Consider the following 18,438-nt stretch of genomic DNA (forward strand, 5'->3'; position numbering starts at 1 on the left):
CAAAGCACTGCCTGGCTGTGCTCACAGACGGGGCACCTCCAGACTTTTGCCCATGGGCTTCTGGCATTTTGTGGATACCAGTCCATTTTCTTCCACTTACAAAAACTCAAAAGTGTTTTTTCTGTCAATAGTGAGGACTGAATTCTGCCCTTCTACTGGGGAGGGAAAACCAGCATTTTCCTTGTTGTTCCTCACGGCTTTAAAACACTCAGTTTAAGTCCAGATCAGCCATTGATGCTCATCACAACAGCGTTATAGGTGCACATTTTTGTTTCCTTAGATTTCAGCTTCCCTCTCAGGAGCCAACACCTCTTGGCATGGACTTCAGTTTTGAGGGGCAGAAAACAAGTGGATCTTCAAGATGAAAAAACGTCCTGAAGTATCACCCAACTGGAGTCTGCATCTGAGAGTGCTTCTCCAGAAATCCTGCTGTCCAGATGGCCCAAGACTTTATAAGTTTCAGTTACAGAGTTAACAGAACAGTTTTATAGAGTGATTGTGGCCAATCTTCTTTGGCCTGCTCTCTTTATTTTATAAATACTATATATTTTTTATGCAAAAAAGGTAAAAATGTTGATGAGAGTGCACTTCCAAAGGCCTTTTCATTTTGCAAATGTCAGGGACTTGAGTTTTTGAAATTCTACCAAGCCATAATATTCTTGGGGATGGTTATTTATTTTGAGGCTGATTCTCCAACCTTCTCTGACATTTTCTACTGTGTTTGAAGTTCTGAATCAGTTCAGCCCAGTGCGAGACAGACCCAGTTAAATCTGGCACTAAATTGGTAGTTGGGTGTAAGTGTGTTGAAAGAAAAAGTGCTGAACATGCACACTGACATGTGCAGCTGTGAATGCAAATAAAATATTCCCATTGCCAGTATCAAGATTCAAGAATATTGTGGCCATAGATTTTTTAACTTTTTTTAGGAGGGTGTTACTGTCTTAGAGTTTGGTTACAGTGCTCTTTGGCCAGTCCTACTTGCAGGCACCTAAAATGCAAACAGGAACTTCAGACAGTCCAGTTTGCATTAATTCCTAGGGCCAAAATGTCCACTCATTCCTGGATCGGTGTTTGATGGAAATTTGTGTGTTTGTGGAATCAGAAAGGAAGGTGTGAATTTGAAACACAGGAGTTGGAAATGACAGTGAAAGTTTAGCTCCAACAGTGGTGTTTGGAGTTTACACTCCACACGAAATGCTGAAGAGACAATTGATATATAGAGTTTTTCAGACTTCTTCCCAAACCAGTGCACTGACTGGTGGTTCCAGGAGTTTCAGCACTAGGTGATCAGATTTTTTTTTTTACATTTTGCTCCATTTGCAGGCAAAGGGATATATCCTGGTTCTGTTCTGGGGAAGGGAACTGACCCTTTGGCCGGATTATACACATTTTTCTAGACTTGACTCTTTTTTTATCTGCATGATTCAGCCCTGGCAGCTCCATCACTCATGTCTGAATTAGGTGCATGCTTACAGTATTAGTGTACTGCCTTTAAGATCATTTGGTACCATTTTCTCTCCCGGTTTTGTGTTTGTTTATCAGCCCATTGGCATTGAGGTGACTGCAGAGGCACTTGTGCCTGTCAGGAGAAATGACCTGAGAAGTGAGTTTGGTGACAAAGGCTTTGCCTACCTACTAAATCCTTTTTTTTTCCTCTGTTTGCTCTGCTGCTGCTGCCGGTGGGAAGGTGTCTGTGAGATGGGAGAGCCTTGCAGAGACCTTCTGCCCTTAGGAGCCGTCGTTTCCCTGCTGTGATCCCGCCCTGGGGACAGGGATGCTCAGCTCTGCAGTTCTGTGCAGAGCAGGCAGGGGTCTCTGGAGTGTCTTGCTGCTGAATTGGGTTGTGAGGGGTCAGGGTGGGCTCACCTAGCCTCGGGGTGGTTTGTCTGTGTCCTCACAGTGCTCTCGAACACTCAAAATGTTCCTGCTTCAGCCACCGGAGCCCTGGCCATGGGGTGGCTGTCACAGAACAGCTCTCCAGTGTTTCTCCTGCCCATCTAAACCTGCATTTCTAATGTAAATCTCGAGTTGGACCTTCCCCTGCGTGTGGTGAAAGATGGCAGCAGAATTAATCACCTCATTTCTGGTAAAACGTGCTCTGGAGGGGGAGTTTGAGAGGACAGTGGCAGCTAAACACAACAAGAAATGTGCAGGAATTTAGCACCCACAGAGGTGCTATTTGTGCCTTCAAAACCTCAAAATTCCTTGTGTAGAAAACCAGGAAGAAGATCTGGGGACTTTCTGTTCCATTCTGTCAGCTGAAGTGTGTTTTTCAGAGCTGTGTGGATTTACAGGAGTTTTCTGAGCAGGTTCCTGTGTCCTTCCTGGGTTTGGTTCTGGTTACAGCTGTGTCTTTGAGCTGTTTCTCTGCCAGGCAGCAGCAGCAGCAGAGCTGCCCATGAGCTCTGCAGGCACCATCCCTGCCTGCTCCTGCTGCAGCACTGCTCACTTGGCAGTACAAAAAATCAGGTTTCATCTTCTAATAATTATTAAACCAGATATCTTTAAAAGGCAGCTACCAAGCTCAGATTTAGAAGCAATTTTAAACATTTACAAGTAACTTTTATTCAATTTTTTTTCTTGTAAATAGTTATGGCCAATTCTTCCCTTTCCTTAAAAGCAGCTCAGCCCCCTGTGGTTGTAAAAAATCTCTTGCTCAGGTAGAAAAAATAGAGTTTAATCACTTCAGAACCACTCCCCATCAATATCCACGTCAGGTGTTGGAAAGCTTCAGGAGATGGGAAACAAACACAAAAGCTGTGTAAAAATGAGGCAGAACAAACCAAGGGAGACCCACATGTCTGAGTGACTGAACAAGCTCCATTTTGTTCCCTTCTCCTCACTGAAGGTGATATCCTTGTGTTACCCTGGCATTTGTCCTGTTTGTGCACTGGCAAACAGCAGTTGCTCAGCTGCTGTGCTCACTGCTGCAGGTGCTCAGAGGGAAGGTACCTGCCCAGTGCAGGGCAGGTTTTTTAACCTGCAAATGGCTCTTTAAGGGGTACACCTACTGCAACACCTCCTTTGTTTCCCATCCCCATCCTCATCCAGAGGCTCTCCACCATCAGCCCTGACTGGGAGGGCCGTGTCATCAAACCTGTCCCTTACCTGCCCCACCAGCCCCTCCTGAGCAGCTGCTCCCTCCATCCCAGCACTGCAGGGATGGGACTCAGCCCCCCCAGTCCCACAGCAGCGATGGCACTGCGGCTCTGGGAGCTGCCCAACACTTCCAGTGCATCCTGGCTCTTCCTCCTGCTGCTGTGCTGGGGCACAGCTGTTCCAGGTCTGCTCTGTGTGCCCGGGAGCTGCCTGTGTTCCCCTGGGACCGGCACCTCGGGATGTTACTGTTGGTCTCTGGTCAGGTGCTGTAAATCCAGTTGCACCAAACAATTTGGTGAAGTGGAAAGGTTTGAATCTCAGTTCTGATGCTGTTGGAAGTTGTGAGACTGTCGTGCTCGGTGCTGAACCGCAGCCTGGAGCAGTGTGGAGGCAGGAAGGCTGTTTTCTCTGCCTTAGTGGCAGACATGGACTAGAGAATGAAGCAGAAAATGAGTGGTTCTCAGCTCAGGGTCAGAAACAGCTTCTGTCCTTAGGGGATCTCCTCCTGCTGCTGGAGCTGCAGGTGTAGAAGCAGCTGTAGGTCAAGATTTTGTTGCTTGGCTGAGTGCAGCCAAGGTGGGGGGCTGACTGGAAGTGGGGCAGTGCTGGGCATGAGCAGCCCTGGGGCCAGCTCCTGTCAGGGCTAATCCCATGAGGCCCTGGAAGCTGGAACAGGAGCACCAGTGGTTGTGTAGCTCTGCCAGCAGTCACCAGGCAGTAATAAATATGGGCTGAGTGCCAACCAGCGTGGCAGTGTCAGACCCACGGCTGTGGATTTGTGAGCTTCCCTCAGGGCACAGGAGTGTGGGCTCAGCACCTGCCACCTGGCCTGGGCTCCTTCTCTTGGTATTGCAGCATTTTACAAATGCATCTCACATCCTCCTTGAGGCTGAGCTGTCTCAGCCATGAGCAACTTTTCCAAGTGATGTCACCATGGGAAAGAAGCAGCAAATGATCTTGCTGGACTTTACTGTGGTACCTGCCACTGTCTCATCCCTCTGCTCCTGGTTTCATGTTCCAAAGTAACTGATCACTAACAACCACCTCCTCACCTCTCTCTCTCCTCTCCCATTTACATTCAGGTACACTGTACTCTTAAAAAAAATAGGGAAAACATCATATTGATGTTTCTCTGGTCAGTCGTGTCCTGGGCCAGGACTCGTCCCCACCCCACCACTCTCAGTTCCCTTTTCTCTGGCTGAGCTGGATCTTTGGAGCAGGATAACTTTGTTTTCCTTCAAGCAGGGAGCAGTACTGTATGTTTTTAGCAGGCTGTACCTGGTGTGAGTGGTGCACAGTCACTGGCAAGAACCAGGAAGCTTCCTAATGGCATTGTGCAATGAATGTTTGCTTCCTGGGAGAAATGGGAGTGGGATTCAGCAGAATCCACACCAGCTGGAGCTCTGGAGCTCTGTATGCTGGTATGGACTGAAAGCACAACTTTATGCATAAAGTCTGTAATATGAACATAAAATAATAAATAATTTACCATTTTTCCCCTGAATTTAGCTCTGAAGGACATGCTGAGCTGTTCTCAGGGCCCCACTGCCTCCCCTGCAGAGCAGTTACTCTGCAGAGCAGTTCCTCTGTGCAGAGCCAGCTCACTCACCCGAGGGTTTAATTAGCAGGTGAAGGAGGCACTGCTGACCTTGTTTATTGAGCCAGAATTAATTAACTCAGAAGGGTCATGTTTTCATTCAGTGACTCCTGTGGTACAGATTTTTGAAGTTGATCCATAGTACTTGAAAATACCTCAATTTTATTGATATTTGTCCAATTCTATCAGCTTCTGCTTGGTTACAGAACACTTGCAAAAATCAGCTCGTTCTGAAGGGATCAATGACAGCATTTGCATGGTAGAGTGGCTGCTTTCAGTGCCAGCAATGGGCTGTCAAACAGCTTGGCAGGGCAGCCCCCCACGGGCTCTTCCCGCTTAATGCTGCATTTCCTGCCCTGCTCATTAGCGCTGAGCTCGCACCCACTGCTGCAGCCTCTGAGCCTTGTCCTTGTTCCATCTCCCCTTGAGAGTTCTCTCTTCCTCCTAAACATATAGTTAAGATATTTTCAGCTGTGAGCTGCTTGTGCTGGTTTTTGGATACTGTGAAGGTGAGTAGGTGTCATTTTATGCAGTTGTGCCTGTATTTTATTTGTAGTTAATCTGTTTGTCAGGTATCAGTTTGTGATTCTAATCATCAGGCCCAGCTGGCTTTGCTTAGAGCAGCAGGATCCCACTTCCTGCATTTTCTCTTTCCTAAAAACCTCATTTCTTCATTCTTTCACTTTAGTTTGGGATGTAAACCTTGTGAAATAAAATCTGAGTTTACATTTCAAATACAAGTCTGTAAGTTGGTCATGCCTGCATGCTCCTTAAAAAAATTTTTTTTTCTGTATAAGGTTTTAAGATTTACAGCAGCATTTGTAAAGCTTTAGTGGGTAACAGACAATGTTAAAAAAAGTGTATGTCGAGGGGGGAAAAAGAGTAGCCAAAAAAACCCAACAAAAAGGACCAAGGGATCATCTTTGTTTCTTCTTTCGGCTGTGTTTGAAAAGAAATGCCTGCTTGCATCAACCAGCCCATGGAACAGGCAGGGACTTCACCTGCAGGCATCCCTGCTGTTTCAGTACTTCCTCGAGTACTTAATTTCTTGAGTTCAACATTGGACTAAATCCCGTGGAACCAACAAAATTGTCCTCCCCATCTCCTTCCTGACCTGGAGAAGGTGTGTGCTGCCCCTTCTCAGATCAGCACTTTCCTTTGTAAGAGAAATAAAAATCCAGTGGACTCTTGACAAGGTCAGTGTATTATTTTTTCCCCCCTGCCTTTTTCTGGAGAATCCAGGAGCCTCCTGGATGTGTCCAAGAGAGAAATCCCTCGGCACCTGGGATCCCAAAGGATGAGTTTTGTGACTAAGAACTTGTGTGAGGAGGTGGAACCTGTTGTTCTGCTGTTCTGAACTAACTCCACGTGTGGTCATTTTTCCTCAGAATTAATGAAGTAGCTTCCTGCTCTACTCACTGCCCATCTAAGCAGGAGCTACTCCAGAGTGAATCCAAATCCACTGTTGGAGCAGGGAACTTGTAACAGCTTCCCTTTTGCTTAGGAACATAGGAAATAGAAAAGGTCTTGTTATTTTATAAATTATTATCTGATCAGATGGCTGATCTTCATCTGAAAATGCTGTTTATTGTGCAAATGGGTCCCTCAAAGATGAAACTTAATTTAAACCTCAGGATCAGACCATGGCAGCCCTGTCTGCATGTGCTGTTCAATGTTAGCAGGAGTTTTTACTTTGCCTCACAGGAAAGCCAGTGGGTTTCACTTGCTGGAGTTTTTCCAGGCAGGAAAATGGGGCTGAACAGCCCCTGCAGGAGCTGCTGTGTGTTGGGAGCTCCCAACACACTCCCTCTGCACCAGGGTCAGGGCTCCCACCACTGGAACCCACTATGGAAGCTGTGCAGGCTCTGTGCCAGCAAAATCAGGGGAAACAACAGAATTCCAGGGGATTGGTGTTTACATCCAGCTGTTTTGCAGGAAGCAGCATGGGCTGGTGGGGGTGTTTCTTACCCCAGCTCTGGTCTGGACGTGCCGCTCAGCCGGGTGCTCTCAGACAAATTCCTCACCTCCTCATTTAGTAGGAAATAACTATTTTCCAGTGAATGTCACAAAGGGACTGCTGCCCACCTTTGGGGTGCTGATTTGGGGTCAGGAGTATAATGCTGCTGCTGACAGTGAGACTTTTGATATCAAATGGGTTTTTACAAAAGCTTGGGATACTCATTTTTACTGTTGGACAAACATTCTGACTACGCTGATGCTCTGTGGAGTTTCACTGGCATTTTCCAAGTGTTTGTACAGTTTCTACAGCTGAATATCCTGTATGTTCTGCTTTGTTGTTTTCTATTATGCTTTATACTATACTGCAGGCAAGTACTGCATTAAAACCATTTTTGGCTAATTTATTATACTTGTGAGTGGTTATTTCCTACGCTCAGGCTAAATGTTCCCTCTCTGGAAGCCTCACACAACTTTAATTAATTGGAATTACCACTTGGAGCAGGGAAGGTTCTTTATTTGTGACAAAAAAGGATTCACTAAATGCTGGGAGTGGTGGGGGCAGCCCAGGCCTTGGCACTCTGCTCACCTGCTGAGGTGCAAAGGACACTTGAGACAACCTTCCCTGATCCTGCATTTGTTAGAACATGGCTATGTTTTAAAAGAGTAATGGACTATATTGTACTTATAGATACATTTCCCCAAAGTTACAGTAAGGTAAGGCCAGTGCCAGCTGAAGTGCTGGACGTCAGGTACCTGGTGCCAGGGGATTTAAAGCCAAAGACAGAAGGAATTTGGCCCTGATTGCTGTTTAATGTGACCCATACAATGAGTGCATTGAGGGCTTGGAAAGGCTGCTGAGCTCTGAGGGCCATGCTTGTCTGCTGGCTGTAAGTCCTGTTGCTCTGTGAACAGAACTAGAAATGGAGTCCCAGCTTATTGCTGCGGTTTTCCTCATTTAAAAGGGTTGATGAGACCAATCCAGCCTCAAGTTTTGACTCCTAAAACTCCCAAGTACTGTAAGCGTAGAATTTCCACAGGCACTGCTGCTCCCACCCCTGATTCCCAGTTTTCCAGGGTATGTCTGCTGCACTAGGAAGCTTCTTTATTCAGGACCATTGAGCAAGACAACTGGGGATGTTTTACTATTTGAAAATAATGTACACAGAGCAAAATTCCTCTGGTTCTCAGCTACCAGCCGAAGACCAAAAATTCTGCCAAAAATTCCCTGTGGCTGCTCAGAAGGACACTGAGGTCCCAGTGCACCCCTAGTTTTGGAGGCATTGGGAGTGGCTGTACTGGCTGACCTGGAGTGATGGACAGTGACCCCAGAAATGAAGGAGGCTCTGGTGGGATTTAGTGGGTTTATTTGCTCTGCAGGCAGCCACAGACAGGAGAGAGAAGAATAAATAAGTTAAAGCAGAGTGTGGCAGTTTAACAACCCCAACATGGAGATGCTTGGCCATGTAACCAGAGTGCTTTGATCCCTGTTCAGGCCAGAACTCACCTAAGTCAAGTATTTCCCCCTTTGGCCAGAAAGGTTCCCAAACATGCCCTTGACAACCCAACAAAATAAAACATAGAAAAAACCTCTTGTAATGTCATAGAGTCACATCCAGTTGTTCTGAGATTGTCAGTCTGTTCCAAAATACTTCTGTCCAAAGTGTGTTGGTGCAACAGGATGCACTTCTGTAGTTAAAATGGTGATTTCTGGGAATTCCTGGATGATGGATTTGGCACCTTTGAAGAAAAAGCAAAGACAATAATGACTACAGTGCTTCAGCACATGCCAAATCAGGATCAGCAGCACTCTGAAGGTGAGGCAGGCTCTGTGCTCCTGTCTCCACTTCCTGTTCCTGCCTTAGCTAATGTCTGTGAAGAAAACTTCCTGACTGCAGGGGATTGCTTTTTTGGGGATCTCTTCTTTGGATTTTCCTTTACGGTACACGTGTACTCCCCACCTAATGACTAAAGTGGTTCCAGGCTGCCAGGAATAAGTCCCTGCAGTCCAGCTCAGTGTTTTGGTAGTGATTTCTGCCATGGCCCATTTCTAAAACACAGGAGGCCCATTTTCGTACTTCCCAAAGGCAGATGTCCCTGGTTTAGATCCCCTTTTCCCAGGTAACATCTCTACCGTGCAGACAGGACTGTTCTGTAGCTCCATTCACCTCCCACTCCTGGCAGAACTGGTATCCTTTTGGTGCTGGACCTACCCATCCCATTCCATGGGCTACTGCCATTGTGTGGGAGCCACGGAAGCCCTTCATGGACCTGGCAGTGCTGCAAAATCCTTTCCCATTCGGTGTGACAGGCCCTTTCCTTTCTGCTGCCCCACTCACTGCCCACACCATGGCTCTGTTTTACAATTCAGCCATAAAGCCCCCAACCCCCTCTGTTCTGGGCAGTGACAGGACTGGGCTGTGGCAGAGGCTCAGCTCTGCCCCTGTGTCACACGTGGGACTGATGTCACCTCCCCAGGACACCCCTGTGCCCCCCACAGCCCTGACTCACCGTGGGGTGTGGAGAACAGGCTGAGCAGGATGATGACACTGGGCTGGACCCCGTGTTCCACCAGCACCTTGACAGCCTCGATGACAGTGTTCCCAGTGCCTGCAGGGGACAGAGGGACAGACTGTGTGGGTTTTTCCCCTGGATGATGAACATGTCTGAGAATACCTGTGGTAATGTTGGTGTGTGACTGAATGGTGATTCTGTCCTTTCCCACTGGAAAGCCATCACCTCTGCATGTGTTAACCAGAAAACGTTGCACTCCTAATGAAGGAACTTAGACTGGAAAAGTTACCTCATCCCAACAAACTCCTTATCAGAGTAGGGGTTTTTTGTCAGTATTAACTGGATTTAATTTTAAAGTAATTTACTTCTCAGATTATAATATTGATCCAAAAATGGTTTTTAATAATGTAAGAAAAATACTGTTTCAATCTTGTCTCATGGCAAAATTTAAAAAAAATCAATTTATACCAAGTCTTAATCTTCAGCCTTTCTCCCAAACACCGCCATGGCCAAAGGATTTGCTTTGCATTCCCACTGGTGCAGCTGACTGATGTGTGTCCTGGCACAGCCTGATAGTTCCCTGCTCTGTCACCTAAACCAAGCAGAAAACCTCATCCAAGCCCCTGAAATTTGGAGGGTTTCCTTTCATCCAGGCCCTCCCCGTTCCGAGGAGTCTGACTGTCCATAAAGGTGGCAGACACTCACTCAGGATTGGGTACATCAGCAGCACTTTCCTCCTGTAGATGTCTGGAGGGAACTTGGCGTAGTACACCTTGGCTCGCTGGGTCTCCTCGTCGCTCTGGATCAGGATCTTCCCGATGCGGATGGACCGGCAGCAGTCCCGGAGGCCTTGTTCCATGGCCTCTCCTGCAGGGAGAGCACAGGCCCCAACAGCAAAGGGTTACAGGCTGAGAAACAGCCCCACTGCAGGGCCAGGGACAGTCCCACCACTGCTGAAACAGCCCCGCTGCAGGGCCAGGGACAGTCCCACCACTGCTGAAACAGCCCCACTGCAGGGACAGGGACAGTCCCACCACTGCTGAAACAGCCCTGCTGCAGGGCCAGGGACAGTCCCACCACTGCTGAAACAGCCCCACTGCAGGGCCAGGGACAGTCCCTCCTCTGCTTCTCTGGGAACAGTTCTAAAGGGAGATTGTTTGTCCTTAGTTCTAAGAACACTTGAAGTTCTTTTCCTTTTTTCTGTGCTGAGACAGAAAACTGAATCTCCTCGGTGTTCCTGACCCCCTGGGTGTTGGTGTTCCTGACCCCCTGGGTGTTGGTGTTCCTGAGGTGCTGGTGTTCCTGAGCCCTGGGTGTTGGTGTTCCCGAGGTGTTGGTGTTCCTGAGCTCTGGGTGTTGGTGTTCCTGAGGTGTTGGTGTTCCTGACCCCTGGGTGTTGGTGTTCCCGAGGTGTTGGTGTTCCTGACCCCTGGGTGTTGGTGTTCCCGAGGTGTTGGTGTTCCTGACCCCTGGGTGTTGGTGTTCCCGAGGTGTTGGTGTTCCTGACCCCTGGGTGTTGGTGTTCCCGAGGTGTTGGTGTTCCTGAGCTCTGGGTGTTGGTGTTCCTGAGGTGTTGGTGTTCCTGACCCCTGGGTGTTGGTGTTCCCGAGGTGTTGGTGTTCCTGAGCTCTGGGTGTTGGTGTTCCCGAGCCCCTGGCTGTTGTTCCCACAAGCAGTGCTGAGCTCTCAGAGGGCAGAGCTGGCAGTGGCAGAACCAGCGTGTGGGGTTTGGGGAACATCCGTGAGCTCTGCCTGGAGCCCCCCCGGTGCAGAGTGTGGGGCAGGAGCTGTGGGGCCAATGGATTTGACAGCACAGATCCCAAGGTTTGCACAGCACTGGGAAATAACTCTGCCACCACAGGGCGTGGCTGGAGTGGGGCCCTGGCTCTGGGCAGGAGTGGGCAGTGGGAACCAGGGGAGGGCAGCTGGCCCCTCACAGGGAGGAGAAGAGGCCAGAGGAAATCTGTTGCAGCCATTTGTTGCCTAAAAAGTTAATGAAAGATACTCCTGGACATTTGTGGTCAAGGATATCCAAGAAAGAACAACAACTGGCAGCTTTGGGTAAACCTTTGCTGTAGAGAAATATTGTTGTACATTTTTTGCAAGGAAGTTCTTACAGGTTTCCAAAGTGTTTAATTCACACTCCTGTAACACCAGCAGTACCTACCACTCCTCATGATGCTGACCCCGCAGTTTCCCTTTTCAAATCGGACTCCTTCATACTTGTGTCCTGTGAGGAAAGAAACCAGGGCTCAGTGGCAGTTCCCTTCTGCCCCCTCTGGACACCCCTTTGGGAACACTGTGTGACATGACCTCGGTAGGAATGGAACCAAGATCCTGCAAATACCCAGGGGACAACACCAAGGCCATGGGTCTGCACGGGTGGCACAAACCACCCTGCACCCCAGACCCTGCAGCCCTCCAGCCAGCAATGGGAACAGGGCCAAAACCCAACTGGTAAAGAACTTGTGCTCTTTTTATAATTGAAAGTCATGTCAGAACAGCAGCACAGCAGGGACCCTGTCAGGTGTGTGTTTATAGCAGGGATTCCATCAGATGTGTGTTTACAGCAGAGATCCCGTCAGGTGTGTGTTTGAAAGCTCAGGGATTTGGTGACTATTTTAAATAAAGGACACTATGCAAAAGAAAGGTGAGCAGTGCATCCCCCAGGAGCCAGGTAAATGCAGTCCAGTGCTGCAGGTGACAGTCAGAACCGAAATATGATCCTACAGTGCCACTTGACCACTGAAAGAAAAAAGGGGCAATGGTGTGCACATGAGACTTCCCACTCAAAACACCTGAAAAGCTTCCAAGTGATGTCCCTTGCAGGAGACCTGCCAGTCAAACTGAGTGACACACGGGGGATGGTCATCGATCTGTCACGGACTGTTGGGAGCAGAGGTGCCAGCAGAGGTGCCAGCAGTGCCCCAGAGGTAAAGGAGCTGCTGTTTCACTTCCAAAGGAGCCCAGGAAGTGACATTGCCCCCTGGGTGCTGCCTAAGCTCTGCCGAGTTTCACGGTCCATCCTTTCTCTAACAAAGCAAAGACATACCCATGATTTACTGCAGAGGGTGGGAATGTGTCATAGGTTTGAAAACAGATGTTGGAATTTTCTTTCTTCCCTAGGGTCCCGTTCCCGTCCCCGTTTCCCCCCAACCCCCTTTCCTCCGGGCTGGGGGGAGTCGGGGAGGGGTGGGGGCGGAGTTGCGGGCAGGGAGTGCGGCAGGGATGGCGGGCAGCGCAGGAGCGGGAAGGGGGAGGAGGAGAGGGGAGGGCTGGCGGGAAGGGCGGGGGCTGCAGAGCAGGGCTGCGAGTCTTTGCTTCGGTGGCTTTTGGTTTGGTCCGGGACCGGACAGAGCAGGAGCCCGGTTTTTGGCTGCCTCTTTCTCTTTTCCTGAGAGGAAATTTTTTTCCCCACGGGACACCTGGGGGAGAACAACCGAGAGAGAGACCGACCCATCTCAGAGCGAGGTATTCTGCTTTCAAGACTGCCTGTGGGAAAAAGGACTTGTTTTTTTTCCCTGCTGGCTGCGAGCACACGTGGCTGCGAGAGCTTTGAACTGCCGGGACAGTCCTGCCCCTCTCCCTGGGTTGCCGTGGGTTTCCTCTCCCCCCACCTGGGGGATTTGGGATTTTGTTGTTTCTTCTCAAAGTTTTTGATTACAGCATTTGTTGTTTATTCAGATTTTGTTAATAAAAAGCTGTTTCTTTTCCTTTTCCACACTTCCACTTGAAGTCTCTTTTAATTTCTAAATTGTAATCTTGTTAAACTAAGACAATGTTTCCTTGTAGAACTGCAAATGGAATTCTCAGGGGAACAGGACTCACCTGGTGCATGTCTTACAGGTGTGCTGTGGGTCACACCACACACTCAGTTCCCACTGACTTGTGATGCTCCCAGCAGCTGCCTTATGTACACAACTTATGGATCTTCACAGCTCATGGAAGCAAACCACAGTTACTGCCAGGGTTTCCTCTAGTGCCAACACAGCCACTTTTCATTTCCTGCTCATCATCACTCCAAGCTGGCCCCAGCTGCAGGGACAGATTTAGGCTGACAAGGCAGAACTGCTTATGCCAAGTACTTTTCCTTTAATGGGCATATGAAATGTCCTCAGTTTTAATTCAAGGTTGTGGTGTGGGCAAGTAAACTCATCTTGCACCTACATTGGCACATTTTCATGACAGTTTTGAAAGACCAATTTAAAACTTAATGAAATGCCAATCATGTGACTGTATGTTCTGCTCAGTTGTGCTGTTACACCTTCTAGCTGTTTAAATAACAGAAGGGACTGTGCTCTGCCTGCATGGTGAACTGTTTCAGGCTCCCCAGGGAGGTGGTCAGGGCACTGAGCCCGTCAGAGTTCAAGCAGCATCTGGATGTCACAGGGTTCAGTTTTAGGCAGTGCTGTGGGGAGCAGGGATTTGAATTCTATGATCCTGTGAGTGCCCTCCACCTAGAAATATTACATGATTCCTGTAACAGTTCTGTATTTTTTATATTAGTTACACTTCCACTTCTTGTTGTGCCCAGGAGAGGAGTCCTTTCCCACGTACCTGTTGGAGTGGTCACAGTACATTCTGTGTAGGGCAGTTGATTCAGTCCCTCTTCAACCACCAGTCTGATCTGTGGAACCAAAGAGATGGGTCAGCTCAAAGGGATTTGTAATGTATGGACATAAGATAGTCCATGTTAGCAGTTTTTAAAAGCACTAGATGAACATCTAACAGCCCAAAGGGTCTAGAAGGGTCTTTTTAATAGTAGTTAGGGACTGAATTTAGAGACCTTTCTGTGGTGATGCCTACATTTTGCCCAACAGATCAAATGAAGGCATTGCAAAATCAATTTGGGGGAAAGGGGGATTCATCAGCAATCATAAAACTGACTTTATTTATATCTGGCAGGCCTAGACATCACAGACAAAGTTTTCTCAACAGATGAATGAGGCACCGATGTAACTTCATTTGCTGATAGGAAATACTAGTGAGGGAAAGGGAAAATTTCCCCCCTCAGTTCCCCCCCAGTTGAGCTCTGAGGTCTATTTTCACATCTGTATTTCCAGGACTAACCTGCAGTGGGGCTGCCAGAACAGCCATTTTTACATGGCTGCAGCAATGTAAACACACCACTGAGTGCCCAAAGACAAGTCAGCAGATCTAGAAATCTCTTTATCACCTTCTCCTGGCACCTGCCAGCTGTGGGTACTGTGGGATGCTCTGCCAACCACCCCCACTGTTGGATGGTTTAGGTGGAGGTGCAGCTCATGAGCCACACACCCCTCCAGTGGCCACAAACCCCCCAGTCCTCTCTCCTGGGGCTGCTCTGCAGCTGCACCCCAGGCAAAGTTCCCAAAATATCTTCATCGTGATTGCCCCTGAAACATGCTCTGGCTATTAAAAATGTTAAATTTCTCTCTGTACACGAGCCAAAGATTTGTAGGCCAGAACTGCTTCAGGAGAGCTACAGCTGAGCCAGAGATGAGTCTCGTTATTCCAGAGTCCCTGTGGGATGGCAGAAGTGAGGGGACTGCTCCTGGGATGGAGCAGCTGTACTGCTCCCCTCAGGCACTTCCCATCCCAGAAACAGGGCACGGCAGGCTGGAAGGTTTTTTCTGGTTTTCCATTCTGCCCCAGTTCCTGGCACACAGGCAGCCTCTGCTAGAAATGAGAGATGGTCCCTTAAGTTTATAATCCCTCTTTGGAGATTTTTTTTAGTCATTTTAGTCCAACTTTTTTTCCTAGAGCTGGGTTTGTGGCAGCCTTACTCAGAGGTGGTGGGCAGTTTCCAGGACATCTGTACCCAATTTTATTTTATTTTTTAAAGTTAATTCACACCAAAAAAAACTTGTCCGTGTTGATAAAACACTTCTTTTTGCACTGTGCTTTCTGCCACCTCCATGCTCAGGGATTAATTTCCATCTCTTTTCTCTCTAGCCCCAAGAACCAGCAGCCCTGTTCCTCTCCCAGAGAGGTGGTTGCCATTGCTTGGAAGCTAAACCAGGTATTATTATGGCCTCACGTGAAACAGGAAAGCAAAGTTTAGGTCCCAAGGTAAAAGAATGTGACCAGAAATTAAAACCGTTAATTAAAGTTATCAATAAGAAAAATAAAGTCTATTTTTAATTGGGAAACAAAAACAAAGCTAAAAGGGATGTTAATTTCTGGTAGGCCTGCTTAAACTGTCAAGGCTTCCAGAGTTATGCTGAAGGTTTAGATTAAGCATTTAATGCTGATATACGGAATTATATGTCAACGTGCTCATTTATTAGAGTTTTACATTTAGGATTTACCCCAGGGCCTTTGCAGTAAACAAAGGGAAATACTGTTTGCTTTGAACCTTCATTAGTACAAGATCTGCTAGAGCTGTCAGCAAAAACAAGAGTTAATGGAGGGTCCAAGGAGCTTTAGTCAACTACCACATAAACATTTCAAGGATATGAAAACGTTAGTGAAATCTGTCTTTTCTCAGCCAATTAAGCATGTGAATGAAGTCTCACCACAAATACCAGGGAAGAAATCAGGTTTGACCAGTTCCTCAGATTCCAGGAACAGAGAAATCTGGATATAGGCAACTCTAACAAGCAGGTGACAGTGCTCTCATTTAAAGGGGAGCTAAACTTAACTAAACAAGGAATCAGTCAGGGTGCAGTGGGAGGTGGTGCTGCTCCAACCACATCAAACTGGGAAAACAGGAGCTCTTTCAGAGCCACCCCAACAGGTATCTGTGATCTCGGCAGTTGCTTGTTACAACTCTCCTGCCTGCCTGCAACTTGGAAAAAGATGAAGCGTTTAAAGGTCAAGAAACTGGAATGTAAATAAATTCTGGAGTGACCATTATGATGTTCCCCCATCTGTGGGCACACAGCAGGCTAACTTTTTTATGGGACAGCCATGCATCACCTCATTTCCAAAATCATAGTGACTTCTAGGGGATCTAACCCATTCTGTGTTACTTTACTTGGAAGCTGAAAGGAGGCAGGACAGCAGGGCTGTCAGCCATGCTCTCTATCTGTACAGCTCCTTGCAGCTCAGCATTTCAAACCCCTTTGGAACTATCCTCCCCTGAAAGAGGCAGGCGGGCAGAAAGGGACCTGCTCAGTGTTATACAGGGAGTGATGGTAGGGCTGAGAAACTAATTCATTCCTCAACCTCAGGCCTCCAGTCACACCCCAAAATCTGCTTTCTGCTGCAGAGCACTGGTGTACCTGTGACCTGAGGTGACATCAATTCAGTGCCTGCACAATGTGTGGGTGCTGGGATCAGTGTGAGCCTCCTGCACTGGGAGGAGCTGTCTGCCAGTCCCTCCACCCGTCCTGAGTTCTACCTGTCCCACCACAAGTCATAATGACTGGTTGTTTCCCATGCCAGAGGCTTGCTTCCTTCACAAACACCAGATGGATTGTCCTCATCCTCATAACTTTAATCCCACATCTTTCAACTTCAGGATCCCAGCCCTGGCAGTGGCTTTTAGACACGCCCTGATAAACCACCACGCGGTAACTGCTTTTGCTCACAAGTATCTTTGAATGTTTTCTTTGTATCATCCTCTTACACTAGGAACAAACTGCCAGAAATCCATCAGCTTTAGAATCCTTCCTTAAGACCTCTCCTTATGGTGATCTTATGGGACACTGCCACTAACAGCTGCCAAGCTAATACCAAGCTTAATTGCATTCTCATTTTCTCTCTGCAGCAAGGTGTATTTTGTTCCCCTACGATCCCACACACGTTTCTTCTCTTCATGTTTTGAGTTTTGCCATTAAGCTCCGTTTGCTCATTGAGTGGAAAACACAGCAAGTCATAACTATACTTGTGCTTTGCTAAGTTTAGTAGAAACTGTGTCCCACATGAAGTTGTGACTGTTCTTTGCCACGCCTAGGAATAACACACAGAAAGTGAGACTCCTACATATTGTTCCGTGTAAAATTCTTCCTAAAAAAAAATGGAAAACAGACCAGCAGGTTCTTCAGCAAAGAGCTGCAGGACCAGCACACAGAGGTGTTTCTGTGAAGAGCAGCTCCCCAGCTTTGCTGCCCAGCCGTGAAAGATGCTGGTACAAGGGCCTGAACTCACTGCCTGGAAGCTGCAATTTCTAGCAATGATGGGGGGAAAAAAATAAAAAAAAAAATCAGTGAGCTCTTCAGGACATCCATGTAGAGTGAGAAGGTACCTGGGAGAGGTCCTTCACACTAATCCCTCACAATAAGCTACTGGAATGCAGGAAACGTTCTCAAGAAGGGGAATGCAGGGGGGGTGAAAGTGGAAAGCCACAAAGATAAAAAGCACTTCAGTCACAATCCTGTGTTGTGGTCATACCTAAGCCCTGAGCAAGCCTGGATAAGGCCTGGATTAAGACTGGGCTTGTCACAGGGAACCAGTCTGCTGTGGCAAATGGCACTGGGAACTGAATGGTCTTTGGACTCTGTTAATGAGAGTGGATTTGCAAAAAGCAAACACCCTCTTGCATCCAAGGAAGTATAGGTGTGGTAGCAAGTGCTGTGGTTTTCTTTAAGCATGTAACTTCAATGAGAAAAAGGCTGCATTCCCAACAGTCTTTGTTCTTACCAAAAACTTGCAGCTGCTCTGTCCCTGATAGTAACTACCATATGGCTAAAAACAAATTCTCTATGTGGATGCACCCCAAGCTACTAATCTAAGACACAACAAGTGCCAGGAGGCACTTCTGTGTGCAAGCCATTGTTAACATCTAGGCTGTAAGAAATTGTACTGCTCTGTTCACAAGACCAAAAGAGCTGTTTCAAAGTAAAACTCAATTATCTCTAGCCTCTGTGCATCTGTTTATAAACAGTCTCTTATTACTACTGCTCCCTGTCCTCATGTAGCTGTGTCTGATAATAACATGGTTTCTGGAATCTATTGAGATGAAACAGAGAACAGAAGTCCCTATACAGAAAGTTGCTGTCAAATAGCAATTTCCTTTGGTTAGGAAAGTTGCTCTCACACCACCATTATTCTGTCCTGAAAGACCTTTTTAATGGAAGAGTTACCAAGTGCAATGCCAAGAAGAAGACATTCTTCACCTACCAGACGATCAGCAGAAAATACGAAGTCTCCTCTACTGGATTTCCTGAAAAAAGTAATAATTTATTTTTTAAATTGGGGAATAACTTTACAAACATTGATTAAATATAATATTAAGTCAAGGGCAATATATCCTAAGGCAGTTCAGAGAAAAATCTCCTACTGTATACAAAATTTATCCCAGAGATTCTGCATCATGGGTTTCCTGTTTGGTGGCAGGCACTGGGATG

General features: G+C 47.4%; 2 protein-coding genes across 2 annotated transcripts in view; one reads left to right on the forward strand and one right to left on the reverse strand.

Annotated features, from left to right (window-relative positions):
* ZDHHC15 (zinc finger DHHC-type containing 15) overlaps positions 1 to 1,515 on the forward strand; it is a 133,168-nt gene extending 131,653 nt beyond the window's left edge. Inside the window, exon 14 of the mRNA XM_029963736.1 lies at positions 281 to 1,515. The gene's annotated coding sequence lies outside the window, so the exon portion shown is untranslated. The remainder of the gene's footprint in view (positions 1 to 280) is intronic.
* Positions 1,516 to 8,002: 6,487 nt separating this feature from the next.
* Positions 8,003 to 18,297, reverse strand: UPRT (uracil phosphoribosyltransferase homolog). Its single transcript, XM_018083292.3, has 6 exons — positions 18,212 to 18,297; positions 13,724 to 13,793; positions 11,334 to 11,396; positions 9,872 to 10,033; positions 9,164 to 9,262; positions 8,003 to 8,392 (listed from the first exon to the last, which is right to left on the reverse strand). Exons 3-6 carry the CDS (start codon positions 11,341 to 11,343, stop codon positions 8,286 to 8,288), a joined length of 378 nt encoding a protein of 125 aa, XP_017938781.1. The 5' UTR covers positions 11,344 to 11,396; positions 13,724 to 13,793; positions 18,212 to 18,297; the 3' UTR covers positions 8,003 to 8,285.
* Positions 18,298 to 18,438: the final 141 nt, after the last annotated feature.

This window comes from Manacus vitellinus, unplaced genomic scaffold (assembly GCF_001715985.3).
Source record: "Manacus vitellinus isolate BGI_N305 unplaced genomic scaffold, ASM171598v3 scaffold_62_pilon, whole genome shotgun sequence".
NCBI classification, from domain to species: Eukaryota; Metazoa; Chordata; class Aves; order Passeriformes; family Pipridae; genus Manacus; species Manacus vitellinus.